This window comes from Monocercomonoides exilis (genome assembly GCF_001643675.1).
Source record: "Monocercomonoides exilis strain PA203 chromosome Unknown scaffold57-524287, whole genome shotgun sequence".
In the NCBI taxonomy this organism is placed as follows: Eukaryota; Preaxostyla; order Oxymonadida; family Polymastigidae; genus Monocercomonoides; species Monocercomonoides exilis.
The window spans coordinates 97,038-114,915 of record NW_027150602.1 but is presented as its reverse complement, the minus strand read 5'-3'; the positions used below and the strand labels follow the sequence as shown (position 1 = coordinate 114,915).

The 17,878-nt window shown below is 31.4% G+C and overlaps 4 protein-coding genes across 4 annotated transcripts; 3 read left to right on the top strand and 1 right to left on the bottom strand.

Annotated features, from left to right (window-relative positions):
- Positions 1-8,416: 8,416 nt before the first annotated feature.
- MONOS_5130 (putative RNA polymerase II-associated factor 1) lies at positions 8,417-10,311 on the bottom strand (the record flags this gene model as incomplete). Its single annotated transcript, XM_067875252.1, has 7 exons — positions 8,417-8,947; positions 9,022-9,203; positions 9,284-9,407; positions 9,518-9,685; positions 9,743-9,956; positions 10,019-10,227; positions 10,283-10,311. 7 exons carry the CDS (start codon positions 10,309-10,311, stop codon positions 8,485-8,487), a joined length of 1,389 nt encoding a protein of 462 aa, XP_067719956.1. The 3' UTR covers positions 8,417-8,484.
- A 45-nt stretch (positions 10,312-10,356) lies between these two features.
- Positions 10,357-13,173, top strand: MONOS_5129 (Adaptor protein complex 3 (AP-3), mu subunitA). Its single transcript, XM_067875250.1, has 8 exons — positions 10,357-10,403; positions 10,488-10,794; positions 10,847-10,957; positions 11,033-11,154; positions 11,358-11,573; positions 11,953-12,037; positions 12,464-12,592; positions 12,719-13,173. The coding sequence occupies exons 1-8, from the start codon at positions 10,369-10,371 to the stop codon at positions 12,965-12,967; spliced, it is 1,254 nt and encodes a 417-aa protein (XP_067719955.1). The 5' UTR covers positions 10,357-10,368; the 3' UTR covers positions 12,968-13,173.
- A 614-nt stretch (positions 13,174-13,787) lies between these two features.
- Positions 13,788-14,513, top strand: MONOS_5128 (uncharacterized protein). The gene has a single exon (XM_067875249.1). It carries the CDS (start codon positions 13,820-13,822, stop codon positions 14,267-14,269), a length of 450 nt encoding a protein of 149 aa, XP_067719954.1. The 5' UTR covers positions 13,788-13,819; the 3' UTR covers positions 14,270-14,513.
- Positions 14,514-14,573: 60 nt separating this feature from the next.
- On the top strand, positions 14,574-15,902 carry MONOS_5127 (uncharacterized protein; the record flags this gene model as incomplete). Its single annotated transcript, XM_067875248.1, has 3 exons — positions 14,574-14,747; positions 14,829-14,982; positions 15,048-15,902. The coding sequence occupies 3 exons, from the start codon at positions 14,574-14,576 to the stop codon at positions 15,590-15,592; spliced, it is 873 nt and encodes a 290-aa protein (XP_067719953.1). The 3' UTR covers positions 15,593-15,902.
- Positions 15,903-17,878: the final 1,976 nt, after the last annotated feature.

The following is a 17,878-nucleotide window of genomic DNA, read 5'->3' as shown; positions in this document are numbered from 1 at the left end:
TAAAGAATGTTTGGTTAATCACTTTGAAAGATCTTTGCTGAACGAAAGATTTGAGAAGATGATTGTTGAAGAAGAAAAGAAGAAAATAGATGAAAAAAATGAAAAATTACAAATTGACCTTTGTGAATGTTGTCTTTTGCTTCACGTCAAACCTTCGTCAAAATTGATGTCGATTTGTGTGCCCTGTCTTCTGAAAGTTGCCTTGAAGAAAGAGAAAGGTGAAAATACACAAAAAGAAGTGGAAATGGCATTGTTGGGATTGAGTTATATTCGATATGATGCATGATATCTTCCATTTCATTTTTTCAATCATTTTTATTCTTTCAATTTTCAATCAGGATATGGGAGAAAAACTGTATTTGAATGAAATCAAAGAGATAATCCAATATCATCAGGAACATCGCAACCTAACTCGACATGCGTATCAGTCTATTTGGGGGTTTTTGATTTATCGCTCACTCAAAGACGAAAGTTTGGAAGAAGTGGTTGTGAATGAACTTCATTTTGTGAAGGAAGCAACAAGAGAGATAGAAGAATTGTCTCAATGTGTCGACTGGAAGAGAAAAGAAGAAGAAGAAAGAAAGAAAGAAACAGAAGTGAAAGAAGTGCTTATTATCAGGAAATGGATCGATGCTATTGATTCTTTCTTGTCAGCATTCAAATTGGAGAATGAAGTTAATACCGTGCTTATAGGAAGTATTGTGGGAGTCTTACGGGAAGCAAAGGTTAATCACATAGAAATTTGCAAGCAATGCATTTGTTTATTTCAAGCGGTGGTGAGAAATGAAGCTGTGAATGTTGATGATATGTTGAAAAGAGAAGCTGTTGATGCTGTTTTGGAGGTGATTCAGCAGCCAATTTTAAATAACAAAATTGCATATTGTAGCTTGATGTTTTTCATTGCAATTTCAGGGCTATTGAAAAGAAAAAAGAAAGTTAAAATGGAAGAAGCAAAAAGAAAAGAGTCGAAAAGAAAAGTGTTTGAAAAGATGGAAGAAGAAGGACATGAAGATGTTATCACAAGTTTTTTCAAAATCATAAAGTTTTTGAACAGCAAAAACTATAATGAATTATCATTGAATATTTCAGATTATTTTGTGAATGTTTAACCAAATTCATTTCATTTCATTTTGTGAATCAAAAACTGTCTTTTTCAATTTTCATCATTTCACAAAATTACAACAAAAATTATTTGAAGAATTTTTATTAATGTTTTTGTTTCCTTTTTTTTAAAAAAAGAAATGTTAAAAATTCCATTCTTTTCTTTTCTTTTCAATTATTTTCATCAAGAATCTTCGTTGAACGAATATTTGCATCATATCTTCTTCAAACAGATTCGTTTTTTCAAAAAAAAATTCGGTTCATTTATTTCCTCTTTTCCCCTCTGGCTAACTCTGCTGATACTCTTTCTCATCGCTTTCTCTTTGAATTTGAGAAGGAGAAGGCAAAATATGAAATGAAAAAAATTGAGAAGAATGAAAAGGCATCAATGAAGAAATGTTCGTTAAAGATTTCAGGCATCAACTTCGTGAGCACCAAATACAACAAGCACAAACATGGCTGAAAAGAATCTAATACAATACTCCAGTTCAGAATGAAAATGACAGAACATGTAAATAAATATTAATTGCCCTTCTCATTCTTCTCATTTTTGTTCATCTTTTATCTCTAATTTCCTTTATTCCTTATTGTCTTCCTTTGCTTTTCTCTTCATTCCATTTTATCTCTTCTTCTTGAATAAGGGCACTCGTTTCATTCATTTCGTCTCAAAATGAAATTCTTCAAAATTTCACTCAGATTCCATCTCTTTCTCTTCCTTTTTCTTTCATCATTCTGTTTTTATCTGCCTTTGCCTATTGTTGGAGAAAGAGAAGATGCCTTGCTCGCATTCTTTTCTAACAAAATTATCCAAAAGTTCTTCTTTCCATTCTTTTTGTCTCTTCAGCTGCTTTGTTTTCGCATAAATGAATGTTTCTTCATTCATCAATCATTTTCCATCTTCGTTCAGCCTCTCTGGCTGATCTCCCTCAATTTTTCATTTCTTCCATCTTTTTCTCTTCATTTTTCTTCATTTCCCTTGCTTTGCAAATGATTCATGAAATACTCCATTAATCCATTCTTCCAAATCCGCTTTTAAATGATCCAGATGTTCAACAAATGCATTTATTCGCTCACGTAACTGCCTTTTGGCTGGCTGAGCGTGAAATGAGAAGATGAAGGTACCGAATAAGTAATCTTGATGAAGCTTGTTGAATAATCAATTGAAAACGTTTTCCTTTGTTATTTCCCCTCCATTCTCCAATACTATCGTATTAAAAGTCGAATAAAATACAGAAGAAGCAAAACGGGGAGAAAGAAGTTGGAGAAGAAGGTGAAAAAGGTGAATAAGGTGAAGAAGAGGAGGAGGAGGAAGAAGAAGATGATGATGATGATGATGATGATGAAAAAGGTGAAGGAAGTGAAGGAGGTGAAGGAGGTGAAGGAGGTGAAGGAGGTGAAGGAGGTGAAGGAGGTGAAGGAGGTGAAGGAGGTGAAGGAGGTGAAGGAGGTGAAAAAGAAAATATCGAAATGGAAAGCAATTACAAGAAAATTGAATGAAGTGAATTTCGAATAAAATTTTATGAATATGCCTCAAAGACAGATGGTGCTATCTATTTTGAATAGAAGATAATCTCTTTTTTTTCTCATAATCCTTTTCGCTTGCTCATTTTCTGTCATCTGTTTTCTGTCTTTCTTCGATGGCTATGCAACATACGGACTAATAAAAAAAAATCAAGCCAAATGCCTTCATTACATGAGCATATAATAACTCTCCACATTTTTGTTAAGAAAGCCAAAATACCTTTCTTCTTCAAACAAAGAAAAGCGCATCTTAACGATGCAATCATCGAATCCTTCTTCTTCCATCTTTTCAAATGCCTTCCTTTTCAGCTCTTTTCGTTTTATCTCGCCATTTTCATTCTCCTTTTCTTCTTTCACTTTACTGAAAATTTTTAAAAAGAAAACAAAACAATCATATGAGCTGTCGTCTCTTAATGTTGCTTGCTGAAGTTCTTCAAAAACACCAACAGTTCCACTTTTCAACAAGTCATCAAGCTTCACAGCATTTTTTTATCGAAGCACTTCGAAAGATACAAATACACAAATAGCTGATATATCTGTGATTATCTTTTGCAGCTCCAAACATGTCCATTAGGCTGCTAAAAAGACCAGCAAATTCTTCATTATGCAAATGACACCATTTAAAAAATTTGTCCAGTGTTTTCAGCCATCTCAATAAAATAAACTCTTCTTTGTCTTCTTTCTTTTCCTCTTCTTTTCTCTTCCAATCCACATATTTCAATAATTCTTCCAATTCTCTTCTTGACTCTCTGATAAACATAGCTCGTTCGCGATTACCATTTCCTTACTTTTATCGTTGAGTAATCTGTTTACAAAAAATTGCCAAGCAGATTGATAGGCAAGTTGTGTTAGGTTGCGATGTTCCTGATGATATTTGATGAATTCTCTCATGTCATTCAAATACAATTTTTGTTCAATTTCCTATGCAAAAAAGGAAGAAAAAACAATTCAACAATATCAAAACAGTAAAAATGTACTCAAACCCAAAATCCAATAGTGCCCAAAGCCAATAATGCCATTTCCGCTTCTTTCTGAGCCTCCTCGTTTTCCTCTTTCTTCAATGCAACTTTCAGAAGACAAGGCACACAAATTGAAAGTAATTCAAGTGGAAAGTCAAAGCCAAGAGAAATACAGCATTCACAGAAACCAGTTTGCAGTTTTTCATTTTTCTCTTCATTTTTCTCATTTTGATTAAAAATCATCTTCTCGAATCTATCCCTCAATGAAGATTGTTTAAAATTCAGACTCCATAAATTCTTCAGAATGTGCAATATCCCATGTGCTTCAGCAAGACGAGTGCATTTTCCATTGGCATTTTCTTTTCTTTAATCATTTTGAGTATTTTGTTGAACAGCCTAACCGTAAAAGCTGATTGTAATTCTTTTTCATTCATTTTGTCCATAAGTCCATTCATTTCAAAGATTTTCTGTTTTTGTTCATCCTCTTCACATCCTTCCAGTTCAGAAAACAATTCTTCAAGGTTGAAAAAAGAATGAACTGTGTAATATAAAGTTATTTGTAATGCACAAACACAAAAAATAATCAGTTGGAGACAACTTTTGCAATTCATTCTCCGCATTATCTACATCAGCAATATCCATTTTTCTTTCAATTTGTTCTGCTCTATTCTTAAAAGTTTTATCTTTATTCAATGATAAATTTGATATAAGCATTTTTTTTTTTTGAAAAAATTGTTGAAAAAACTCTGCAATTTAAAAAACGAATTTTAAACGATAATATTCGTTTTTTCAGAAAACTCTTTAATTTCGGAACTCAAGATCAGATTCTGAAATATGGAACGAGACTTTTGAAAAATCGAAAATCTGCTCCATATTCCGAACTTATTCAACTTTCATGACAAAATGTAATTTATAAAAAACTGAAAAATTATTGATCATACCAAAAAAATTATATGTTTTGGGTTTTGTAAACAAAAGCGATATTTTTGGAGATTCACGAAGTAGATAAATGAAAGGTGTGACCAAAATCATTATTTTTATTTTGAATTTTGATGAATTGGGAAAGAAGCTAAATAAAATTATCCGTGAGCATGATGAAGGTTTTTTTTTAATCAGTGAAATTTTTACATAGTGATTGCGATTGAATATGAAATATTGCTCATTCAAACTGAAATTTAAAGGAGCTGCGATATTCATGAGTAACACAATTTCAAATATTTTTTCAAGAAATTTGAAAAAGATGAAGAAGCTGCTGAAGATTTTGAAGAAGAAAGATGATTACGAAAAAATACATAAAAATTATTGTGGAAATGGCTTCGATGGCTTTGAGAAGCATTTGGAGAATTGGGATGATTTTTTGTTTGTTTGCTTGTTTGTTGAATTTCTTTTGCTCCATTTATTGATGTATTTCTAGCTTTCAAACGGTGTGCTGAAAAAAAAATATCGCATTTGAATGAAATTAAGATATTATTCAAAATCATTAGAAATTTCACAACCTTACGCGGCTGGCTAATCAATCTGATTGTTAGTTCTTGATTAACCGATTGGACAATGGTAAAGGTTTTGAAGTTGTTGTGAATGAGATACATTTTGCAGAGAGATGGAAAAAGAACTAGAAGAACTTTTAATGAATGTGGACTGGGAGAGAGGAAAAGAAGAGGAAAGAGAAGAGAAATGAAAGAAGTGCTTCATTTGATTTGATGATACCAAACATTGAATTCAATATTTGTATCATGAATACAAGGAAGATGAATGCACTCGTTAAATCAACAGCATTGTCCAGGTGTTTTGAGCAGTGAAGGATAATTATTGTGGCTTTTGCAACTTGTGTATTTTGTTCTTAAGAGTAGAAACGGAAAAAGAAAATGTGAAAGTTAATAACTTGTTGGAACTGAGAGCCGTTAATATTTCATAAGAAAAAATTGACCAATCAGGAACATTGGATTCATCAATTGATCATAGTTGGAAGATTTTCAATTTTTTTTGTGAAAAATTAAAAGGAAAGACGGAAAATGAAAAAGAGAAAGCGAGACGAAAAGAGAGGAAAAGAAAGGTATTTGAAAAGAGGAGGGAGAAGGATATGAAATTTGCTTTATCTGGAAGAACCATTTTATAGTTAAAGGATCAATTTTTGATTTTTTGGTTTTAATATTTTTGTTATTCTGTTTATTGCTGAACTTCTCGTTCTTTTTTTCCTTTATTTTTTTTCCCCAATTCATTCGTTTTTGAGCATTGCACTCATTTCCCCAAACCAAGAATTTATTTTTTTAAACACAGTTAACGAATCATTACATAATTTCTCGGGAAAGAAAGGTATATTTAAGTCAGAATTTACATCATTTAAAACCTTATTCTTCGATTTTATTTTATTTTTCCTTTGTTTCACTAACTCAATTGTATCATTTTTTCCATGGTTTCTTTATCATTTTCATCGCGTTTCTTCTCTTCATTCGTACTCTTTTATGTTTTTAATGCATCAAGAAATTTTAAGTTGGATTTATTTTATTCTATGCAAAGCTAAAGTCAATTTTTTTGAAAAAACACTTTTCATTTTTTTTTCAATTTATGCAAAAAAACAATAATATTGTTCAAATTGCAAAATCAACACACTGAGTCTATTGGAGTTGAAAAATGAAGAAATAATAACTTTGTCATGGATTGATTTCCCTTGCTTTATTATTTTGCTAAACTAGTACAAATTTTTGTTCAAAATATGTGGGTGATAATTCTTTGAATCATATTTTTCATTCCTAATTTTCGGTTCAAAAATATCCCAAGAATTTCTACAAAAGAACATTGAAAAATGAATAAGTTTGTTTAAGACATTTCCATCTTTATTTTTTCAAAAGCAGTTGATAAAAAATCAGTTGTGATAAATAAACAATTTGAATACAAGATCTCTTCTTAATGACAAATTGCCTTTGAAAAATAAACACCACGAAAAAAGTTATGATTTCAAAAATAAAAACACATTGTGTTTTAAATTTTTTTAATTGGCAATCAAAAAAAATTTTTTTCAAAAGAAATATTTTCCATTCTTCCAAATAATTTGTGGTCTAAGAGAAAATAAAAGAAAGATAGATAGAAAAGCAATGTCAGGATATGATAAATGTGTGTGAGGAAAATAATAACATATTGATCAAAATTAAAAATCACTGAGCAATTTTTTATTCTCATCATAACTTTCATGAGTCTTTTAAATTAAATCTCATGTCAATGCCATAATTGAGTTATTATCTACCATTTCAACTGCAAATAGCGCTTATGCGCAAATTAAAAAAACCTGAAATTGTCCTTTTATTGTTATTAAAACAACTTGTCGAAATATTTTTTCAAAAATATCAATAAGGGGATCTCGATATCGCATCAAATATCGGATTAGATCGATTTCACAATAACTGTGAGAGAAATAATTCTGACAATTTTCCTCGAAATATATCTCATTAATAAAAACCCATTTGATATTCATATCTTTCAAAACAGCTTCATTTGTGCTCAGAAAAAAATTATTGATAAAACCTCGGAGAAACTCAAAATCCTTTTTCTCCGGGAATTAAATAATGATTTTTTTTCTGAGCATAAATGAAGCTGTTTTGAAAGATTTGAATATCAAATGGGTTTTTATTGATGAGATATATTTTGAGGAAAATTGTCAGAATTATTCCTCTCGCAGTTATTGTGAATTTGATCTTGTCCGGTAATTTGTGTGATATCTGTAGTTGTTCAAGAGATCGAAAACCCAAAAAAATGTTCAATTATAAAATTAGACCTCTCATCAACATTAAAGAGTGCTGATAAATGTCAACTTAAAACGCAAATCCTTTTTATAAAATGAAATGAAAAGTTTATAGGTCTCCATAAAGGAACCTTGTGCCCAACTTTATTTAATATAATTTGAATTTTGTTAACATTTCATGAACAACAAAAAATGATCAAATGGATCAGAATTCTTGCTTCAATAAAAAAACAATGATTTGTTCATAACTTTTTCTGCCACAGTGTCATAACAATTCTGACATCCTCGTTCAAAATAAAAACAGGAATATTATAAAAAAATTTTTTTTGAAAGCATTGTGTGGAACAAATTTTATTAAAAAAATATTTCCTCCAAAATGCCAAAAGGGAAAGCGAAATTTTTATTTCTTTCTTTGGAGTCAGTGAAAATTCAGAAATGCATGAAAAAGATTTGTAAATTTATCAATAAATCTATTTATGCATTCAATATTATTATCACTTTTATTCTTGTTGTTAAAAAATGAAAAGAATATTGTTATCATGATATGGCTAATCATTTTCGAAATCACACTTTCGTTCGAGTTTTCATCAAAATTTTGTTCTAGATGGGATTATGAAAAAATGAACAACAACGGTTGATTCATATTACACATGATGATGTTTTTTGAAAATAAAAATTCTTTTCAGAATCCCATTGAGATAAAAATTTTGATCAAAACTCGAACGAAAGAATGATTTCAAAAAGGATCAGTGATATGTTCATAATAAAAAAAATGTGAAATCTTTTTTTTTCTCATGAATAATTTTGCCTTGTCTATCCCATACGGTTAATAAAGAAGATAAAAATCAGCTTTTCAAATATCTTCACAGCCAGCGTATCATAAAAAAAATTCAGTTAAAAAATAAATACGCTAAAAATGATTCTTCAATGTTTTTTATTTTCATCAAATTCTTCATATTAAACTAATTTGATAATGAAAACATAAGATCTGATAAATTTGAATGAAAAAGGTTGTTTTCTCAACTGGGGATGTAGATCAATTGGTAGATCGTTCGCTTAGCATGCGAGAGGCACTGGGATCAAAGCCCGGCATCTCCAATTTTTTCTTTCAAAGAAATTTATTTTAGTTTTTTTTTTTAAAAAAAGAATGAAATAAAAAATTTAAAATTAATAAGGTTCTGCTTTTGTTGAAGCTGAGTTTATGTCCTGCATATCTGATTGCTCCTCATATGCATCTTCTTTTGTAAGTTCAGATGGATCAACAAATTTTGATAGCCTATGAATAAATGATTGAGGCTTCCATGCTGTGGTTCGATTTTGTTGCAAAAGTTGGTCTGCTTCTACAAGCTGAATTTCATCGAGCACAATGTTTGGATCATCAATGATATTACTTCTTTCCTCGTGAGCGTTCATTTCAGATTCATCAGGAAGACGGAAATAAACATAAAGAGGCATCTCTTGTTTCTTTTTCTCTTTGGATTCTCTTTCTTCAGAATCTGGCTCTTTCTCATTTGATTTATCTTTCATCCACACGTTTAATTTTCCTGCAATTTCCACGTAGAGTGTTCTTCCATGTGTATCTCGCATCAGAGCAAAGGAGTCTGACATCGTATAAAGAGAAGGCGTCAAGCTTATCAAAAGAATTTGAATATATGAATAAAAAAGTCAATAAAGAGTGAATTAAATCAATTAAATGCGCCATACGTTTCAGCTTCACAAGAGTAATCATTTTTCCATTCATATTCACGGAAATATTCTCTATCATTTGCATACACGGAGGCACTTTCGTAGTCATCTTCCTCCATCAGCTCTGTGCGAAGCGACAAATCGCCCTTTTCAGTTTCGTGCTCTCCTGAAGTTGGATCTGAAATGTCGTTGTATTCTTCCTGCAAAGAAAATTGCGTGTTAAAATTTTTAAACGAAATTTTCATTTCACATTTCTCATTATTTAGCACAAAAAACAAACAATTTCGTGAGCTGGCGTTGGTAAATATATGCTTGTTGTATCTTCTTGTTTTTGGAGAATGGATTGCTCCAGTCGAACATCTGTAGGAAGCTTTGGATCGTTTGGAAACGAGACATGCCAATATCTGAATGTTTCAAAGTATTATCAGATGGCACAAAATATAACAAATTCGTTCATATATAATTGAGGAAAATAAGTCAAAATTCAGCAAAAATAAGAAACAAGGAGACAAACAAATTGACCCATTGATCTGCTGCTGGAAGAAGAGGTGAGCAATCTTTCACTCTTAAATGCTTCTTTGACGGATGACGGAAAGAACGAGTATCAAAATTTAATGGCTTAAATGTTTTATCGACTGAAGAATACATTTCTTCAAACGGAGGTGGTTCGTTTGCTTGATGACTGAAAAAAAAATAGAAAATGTTTCATAATTCATCAAAAGTAAAAAGATTATCATACGGTTTTAACGAAACGGAATGTCGCTTGACGCCATCCATTGGCTCATCTGAAATAAGAAGTCCCTTTCTCATCCAAGGGACATGACCCAAACTTCTGTTCCTGGCAGCTGCAGGTTGAATAGCCATTATATCATCATCATCTGGAAGAAGATCTTCATCTTCAGGAGAAAGAGTATTTTGATCTTTTTGATTAGCGTCATTACCATGGAAAATAGCTTTACAAATTTAAAAAATTCCAGTATATACACATTTAATGAAAATATGAATGATTTCATACTGACTTTTGCTATGTGTGATACAAGGTCAATTGGAACTCCAAGATCTGGCTCAGTTAATAAAGGATATTTTGCAGCCTTTTCCATTGAAGTAAATTGATATGTCACAAAATCATCGACATTTGTTTCGGTTTCTAAAAAAATTGGTTGTGCAGGGAGATCTGGTAAAGCCATGCGATATTGAGGCTTCCCAAGCATTGCAGGTGGCACACTATAAATTAAATAAAAAAGAGATAAACGAATGACCTCTTTTAACAATGGAATACTCTTTTGAAACTTTTGTGAATGATATCATTTCAAATTGATGGTACAGATCACAAGACATAATTGTTTAGGGTTTACGATCATATAAATGATTGACAGTTTTTACATTTGCTCAGGGCAAGGGTTGGAGCATTTATAAAATTTATCTTCAATACATGTTAAAATTCGTGCATTTTAATTTCTTTTTCATACTGAATTTTGATCCAGTGATTTGATATTTGAAAGATCATACGGCGAAGCTTACCCTCGCTCGCTTTGTGATGATTTCTTTTTGACAGTTACGAAAACTGACGAAAAAGTTCCAATGAAGCCAATGATATACTCGGAGCAACATGATTGCTTCTTATTTTATTATCAACAACACAATTTGGTTTATATGATTGCAACAAAAACTGAAGCCCCAGCACTTTTATTCTCAAAGTTTCTTGAACACGTCGATCGTGTTTTATGCGATTTCTTTGGAGAGAAAGCTGTTGATCAAAAAGTGAGACAGAATTTTATCTATCTATTTATGGTTTGTCATTTAAAGCCTTACAATTATTAATATTGTACTTTTCATTAAACAGTTAATGGAAGAGTTAATTGATGGAGGATATCCAAATATTACAGAACCTAATTTGATAAAGGAAATGCTCGAGACTCCTGGATTTACTGGTTATTCAGCAGGAACTGTAATTGTTTGTTTTTGCTTTTCAAAGAAAAAAAATGCAAATTATTCTATAATATATATTCTTTTAAATGCGTTTTAACAGTCTAATCCGAAACTACCAGATTCCATGTCTTCACCAATGTATTGGAGAAAATCAAAAGTTGTTTATGTTCAAAATGAAGTCTTTATTGATATTAATGAAACATTCAATGCATCATTTGGATCGTTTGCTTCTTTTCTTGCGATCTTTAAAACATGATTAAAACTTCCAATATTTCCTTTTTTTTTTCGAATTTCACAATGTTTATTTGTATTATTCATGCTTTTGTATATTTTTGAATTATTTGCATTTACGCGTTGCATATTCTTCTATAACAACACTGCACAATCCCTTACAACTAATGTTTAATTTGCCGATAATTAATCAGCGAGGGTGTTATACAAAACAGTCACATCAGCGGAGAGATCCAATGCACAGCGAAGCTCAGCGGAGTTCCTGATCTGACGATGCAGTTCGAAAACCCTTCGATTATGGACGATGTGTCGCTGCACCCGTGTGTCAGGTACTTCCGCTGGAACCAGTCGAAGGTGGTCTCCTTTGTACCGCCTGACGGGATGTTTACGCTGCTGAGATACAGAGCTGGGTATGATGCTTATGTGAGGAGAATGAAATTTGTAAAGAAAGAGAAAGAAAGAGAAAGAGAGAGAGAAAGAAAGAATATCAAAGAAATGGAAATAAATTGAGGCTATTTGAAAACGATATGAAACCTCATTGTGATGTCTGCATTCGACATTGCTGGGCAAACTGCTTGCAAAAGCATTTTCATCATTTGAGCCACTTTTTGTTTGAGATGTGCTTCTTTGTTAGGAAAATTGGGAGATTATTCACATTTATTGTTTTGATAACTTCTTCGTTGATATTTTATTTTTATTTATCCAACTGAAAAAATCAATAATATTTATTTATATTTTGTACTTCAATTTGAATGTTATTAATTATTATGATTATTTGTTTTTCAATAGAGCCACATCAGCTGCTGTTCCACCGCCAATTTCTGTTCGACCTGAGTTTCTTGTCCAAACAGGCTCTGCGCGGTTCTTTTTGGGGGTTTGTGTTCAATTTTGTATATGAAATGTGCTTTTTGAATGGAGAGAAATGAAATGAGAGAGAAATAAATGTATAGAGATTTTCATTTTATTGTGTTAATCACTGTTTTTTTTTTTTTTGGATTTTATTGAATGTCCTTTCTTTTATTTTTCTTCCTCTTAAATAAATACTTTAACAATTTAATAATTTCTTATTCTCTTTCTCTTTCTCTTTCTCTTTCTCTTTCTCTTTCTCTTTCTCTTTCTCTTTCTCTTTCTCTTTCTCTTTCTCTTTCTCTTTCTCTTTCTCTTTCTCTTTCTCTTTCTCTTTCTCTTTCTCTTTCTCTTTCTCTTTCTCTTTCTCTTTCTCTTTCTCTTTCTCTTTCTCTTTCTCTTTCTCTTTCTCTTTCTCTATCTATCTCTGTCACTCATATTCTGCATCTGACAGGTTGCTGCGCGCAACACTCGCTCTCTTCCTGTGGAAGACTGCTACATCGACTTCAAAATGCCACGCTGCATCAAATCTTGTGGAGCATCGTGTTCTGTTGGAGGATTCACTTATGATGTTTCCACACACGTATGAATTTGCCATATTCTTATCTTTTTTATTTAATCTTTCTTCTTTTATTACTATAAATATTCAAATGTGTATTTATCAATTCAAACATGACATATTTATTTTCCTCTTTTTCCCGCATGACAGTTGGGCAGATGGGTAGTGAACCGTCTCCCACTGACAGGCGAGATAACCATCCAGGGCACGATGGACTTCGAAGACAAGGACACCATCTGCGAAGAGAGACCGATCGCTTGCCTCCACTTCAAAATACCCAACTTCACAGCATCGTCGCTGAAGCTCACAAAGCTCGATCTTTCTCCTGACACCACGTACAAGATGTACAAGGGGCTCAAAACACTCACACTCTCTGGTAATTACGAAGTCAGATTTTAGAACTGGGACATTGTTGATGCTCATTTCCTTCACTTGCTGTTGATTTCTTTCAATTTTTTTAGTTTTAACATTTTTAAAAAAAATGGATTTATTTATCCATGTCTTTTCTTGTATCGAGCGATTTTTCAGTTTATTTACATTGACATAAAAGGCATTTTATTTAATGTTTTGAAAAAAAAGAATGGACAATTTATGATTCGGTTAAATTTTTCTGTAACAAATGCTTTATTAACTTTATTTCATTGGAAATAGCTTGTGACTTATCATCAAAAATGATTTGATGTTTATTTTAATGGTGAAATGCGGAATGAATGCTAATTGTTTTACCAATTTTTATCTGAAAGTTTAGAGAAAGAGAATATTTTCTGTTAAAGTGTTTTTCTTTACATAAGAAAAAACTATTGCAATTTTCGAGAAGTGAAATGATGTTTATAACTTTTTTGAAATTCTTTTTGAAAAATATAATTATATCACTTTCAAAATATCATATTTTGATTGAAAATGAAATGTTGAATTATTCATAAATAATTAATTCTCTAAAATTAGAAAAAATTTCAATTAGATCAAGCTTCGTTTCATTTTTTCATTTTGTTCTTCACTTGATTCTACACAGTGCGAATATATCTTGGTAAATTTTCATGCAGATAATATTTTTTTTGTTGCAAAACAAAAAATACAATCAATCCTTTTTATTTCTTCAAAAGGTAAAATTGCCACATTGGTATTCAAAAAAAGTTAAATTTTCATGAATATTTCCCATCAAAAGAGGATCTTAGCCATCGGAAAAATTATGAAAATTGGAAAAATAATCTTATAAAAGGAAAAGATCATTTATTGAGGGGTTAGGCAAACATGCTTGCTTTTGTTATTTCATTTTTCTTCACGACTTTTGGAAACGAATTTTCTCCTTTGCGCGAATCCAATGGAATTGATGAAGTTGTAAAGTACGCATTTAACCAAGTTGGAAAAGGGTATTCACAAGCTCAATGTACGGGACGTGCTGGAGAATGCTGCCGTCTTGGACCAAATTGCTTTGATTGCTCTGGCTTAGTTTACAAGGCATATTCACAAATTGGAAAGAAAGTTCCCTCAACAACATCTGGATACCCAAGTAGTGGAATTAAAACTGTTTCCCTTAGCAGTGTAAAAGCAGGCGATATTTTGTACAGGTCCGGGCATGTTGGGTTGGTTGGAAACAATGGACAAGCTGTTCACGCTGCAAACTCAAAGAAAGGAGTTGTTTCCATGTCCGTTAGTGATTTCATTAAGTACAACAACATTACTGCTGCATACCGCCCATAAATTAATTGTTTTTGCTTTTTTTTTTTTGTATATTTTAATTTGAGTTTTTTCCTAATTTCATAATCAACCTAGAGTTTGGTTGATTTATTTGTTTCTTATGTTATTTTTATAAGAATTCGAAAAAGATTCATTTATTATTTATTTTTTGAGATATTCAGAAATATATTTGTTTTTTTATCTGTTGAGCAAAACAGGATTTTAGGCAAAATAATCATGAGCTCGAATATGATGTTGTTTCAAACATAAATTATAATCTTTTCTTTTGATCCAGGGTATAATAAATTTTTTAGTTTGCGTGGAAAGAATGTCATCTTTTCATACAGCCCAACTTCATCCAGGTCCATCTGGACCAGGATATGAGTTCATTGATCAGACTATTGATAGATCTCGAGATAAACCGGAAAAAGTTCAGAGTTCAATTTTAATAACTGAGCTTACTGGAATTCTAATTGCAGCCCAAAAATTAACTCGTGCAATTGTATTTCGCATTTCATTGTAAAATAATGACACATTTTTTAATCATGCTCTTTATTTGTAACATCACTTGATTTGATTACAGGATGAAGCATTTTCTTCAATAAATGAAGAAATGAATGATATTGCTCGTTTTGTAGATGCTGCTTCTTTTCGCCTTTCAAATATCGAAGACGAAACACCATTTTTTGAGGAAGCTCAATTTGACAGATCTTTTGGAATGTTATCTCATGAACATGGTTTGTTTGAAATTATCGTAATAAACAAAAATAAATGGTTTTTTCTGAAATGTAATCACAATTAGTAACGAGCTTTAAACAATTCGAAATGCGAGAGCCAACGTTTTTTAATCCTTCAAGACGAATTTCAGAAATTCAATCATTGTTGAATATTGCTGATTCAGTTCCTGATCTTAGTCCTCTCAGTAATTATTTATCGAAGCTTTCTGTAAGCGAAAAATCAGATACAACGGATTTATTCAAATATTTTTGTGGAGGTGAATCCGAATTTTGCAAGAAATGGATTTTAGCAGCAAAGCAACATCTCAAAAGCAAAAACGAAACTGTTGGTGCATCTTCTTCAAATTCAAATGAATTTGCAGTTAAAAACAACACTAACTCTTCTGCATTTAATTATTTTATATCATCATTGGCCATACAACAACTTGATCCAATATTCTTATCTCGTCCAATTTCTTGTTCATCTTCCTTTTTGGCTTTTAAGCCCCAGACAATTGATGGTGCTGATTTGCCAGCATCTCCTATGTTTGTAAGCTCTTTGTTAACGAAGTATTCATGCATTAGCAACGACAGAAATGAAGATGATGGACAAATGATGTGGGAAGAATGAGCGAAAGAGATGTAATTTTATGTTTTATGATTCAATTTTGATACTCAAATCTAACTGCCTAGTATTTGTTTTATAAATATCTTATTAAAATAATTGAATAGAATAGAAAAGAAATTGTATATATATATATGCAAAAATTTGCAACTTTCATTTAAAAAAATAATCAAAATGAATCGAACATAAAAATATGTAATAGAATAAGTGTTTATTATTCACACCAATTATCAAAAATGGCTGATTCAAATTGAAGTTTCACGTCACTTCACAATATAACAAAATGATATTCCTCAAAGAGATAAGTTTATCATTATGGCTTTCTGAATATTGTTTATTAAGAAATGTTCATCTGATAAAAAATTATTTCTTCGAAAAAATAAATCAACGTTTATTGGTCAAAGCTCAAAAGAAAGGATTGTTTCAACAAGAACAGCCAATTTTATGATCAAATTTAAGAATTAAAAAAGGAATAATTAACTCATAATTAAAAAAGTTATTTTTTGAACCATAAAAAATGTCTTGATATCTTAAAATTCCAAATAAAAACATATAATTTGAGCAATTCCGAGATAGAAAGAGCAAGAACTATTTCTCTCTTTTTTTGCGATGGATGTGCACCATCAAAAGGATTTGAAGCAGGTCTTTTTTTTAATTTAAGCAGAAAAAAATCCACATTCTTCAGGTGCAGCTCAACAACATGAACAAACAAAATTTCGAAAAAAGGCAAAGCATTCAAAATGAAATTCAACAACATGCTCCTTTTCATCCGCCTGAGCAAAATTGTTGCCAATCGTGGAGCAGATGTTGATTCGTTCCACAAAATACAACAAACGCCATGCACGTTAACCGAGGATGCACTTGAGCGCACTGCTATTTTTTGGCCAAAATTATCTTTAATTGTCTATGCGTCTTATTTTCCTTGGAAAGTTAAGCCAAAACGATTTCTGAAATTTCAACAATTTTTCAGGATAGCATTCGATTTTATTCAGATAGACATTCTTCATCGAACATGTCTCCATTTTTATTGAAACTTTATCTGATTTATCGAAAATTCTTTGGCTGCTTTGAATTGAAAAAATGCTTGGAATTGCAATTGGGCATCAATAACTCTGTGTTTATTGTGAGGTTTGAATGATTTTTTCATTTGTTCTGTGCTGTTCACTTTCATATTTCTTTTTTCCCTTTTGGAATTTAAGGATTATGCATTTGAAGATATACCTGCTTTTTATTGAAATACACACAATTTATCAGAAAAGCACTGGCTTTGGGGTGGTTCCGTATTGGAAGGATTTGCATGGGAAGAAAAGACATTATTATTGGAGCAATTGAAATCGAGTCATGGGACAGAAGAAAGAAAAGAAGATGGTGGAAAAGAAAGTGAAAGGATGGAGTTTATGAGAGAGAAGGAAGAGATGGAGGCTTAATCAATGCAGGAAGGAACGCGAGGAGCAAGCGATTACAAAGGGAGAAGAGGCAGATTGAGTAATCAGTAATTCGCAATGAGAATGCTTGATTTGCAAAGAAGGGCAAATTGTGTTTGTGCTTGTTTGCTGATTAAAATTGTTTTTTTTTTTTGAATGATGAAAAATATTCAGAATTGAAAAAAGAAAGAGATTAAATTTTTGTTTTTATTTTATTTTACAAAATGTATTTTTAACTTATAATAACAACATGTTTGATTTCTTTCTTTGATTATTTGCAATCTTTTTAAACTCTTTTTTTGTAAAAGTGTATATGCAAAGAAGGTTCACAAAACATTTCCTCTCAACAAGCACAAATGGCTTCTTGAAAGGATCTTTTCGCTGAAGAAAAAGCATGCGAGTATTTTTAAACCACAAACAATAGCTATTCGCATATAATGAATCAACATACAAAATTGAGAAGAAGCAAAAAAACTGGAGACAACTAAAGCGGAAAAACTTATTTGGGAAAATTTGGCGAAGAAACTGGTGAAATGGTTTAATAAGACAAAATAGATGAGAATATGAAGAGCACAATGGAGAAGATAGGAGAAGAAGAGGAAGAATAGGAGGAGTTGATAGCGATGACTTTCACAGAAAAGATTTTTTTGAAAGAAGAGCAAATTTTGATTTGTGAGGACTGAACAGGAAAAAATGATAACAGTTGAGAGAAAAGATGAATTAATATATGACATATTGGAGGGTGATAAGGAAAAAAAAGAGAAGGAAAAAATGAAAGAGAAGAGAAATTGAGAAGCATTTTTGAGGGAAAGAATTTTCATTGAAAGAGACAAAGAAAAGGGAATTGAGGAGCTAATGAACAAAAGAA

Coding starts and splice junctions, on each gene's coding strand:
- MONOS_5128 (XM_067875249.1), top strand. CDS start 13,820: ATGCTTGCTTTTGTTATTTCATTTTTCTTCACGACTTTTGGAAACGAA.
- MONOS_5129 (XM_067875250.1), top strand. CDS start 10,369: ATGATTGACAGTTTTTACATTTGCTCAGGGCAAGG. Junction 11,155..11,357: donor TTCAATGCATCATTTGGATC/GTTTGCTTCTTT, acceptor ATAATTAATCAG/CGAGGGTGTTATACAAAACA. Junction 12,038..12,463: donor CTGCGCGGTTCTTTTTGGGG/GTTTGTGTTCAA, acceptor TGCATCTGACAG/GTTGCTGCGCGCAACACTCG.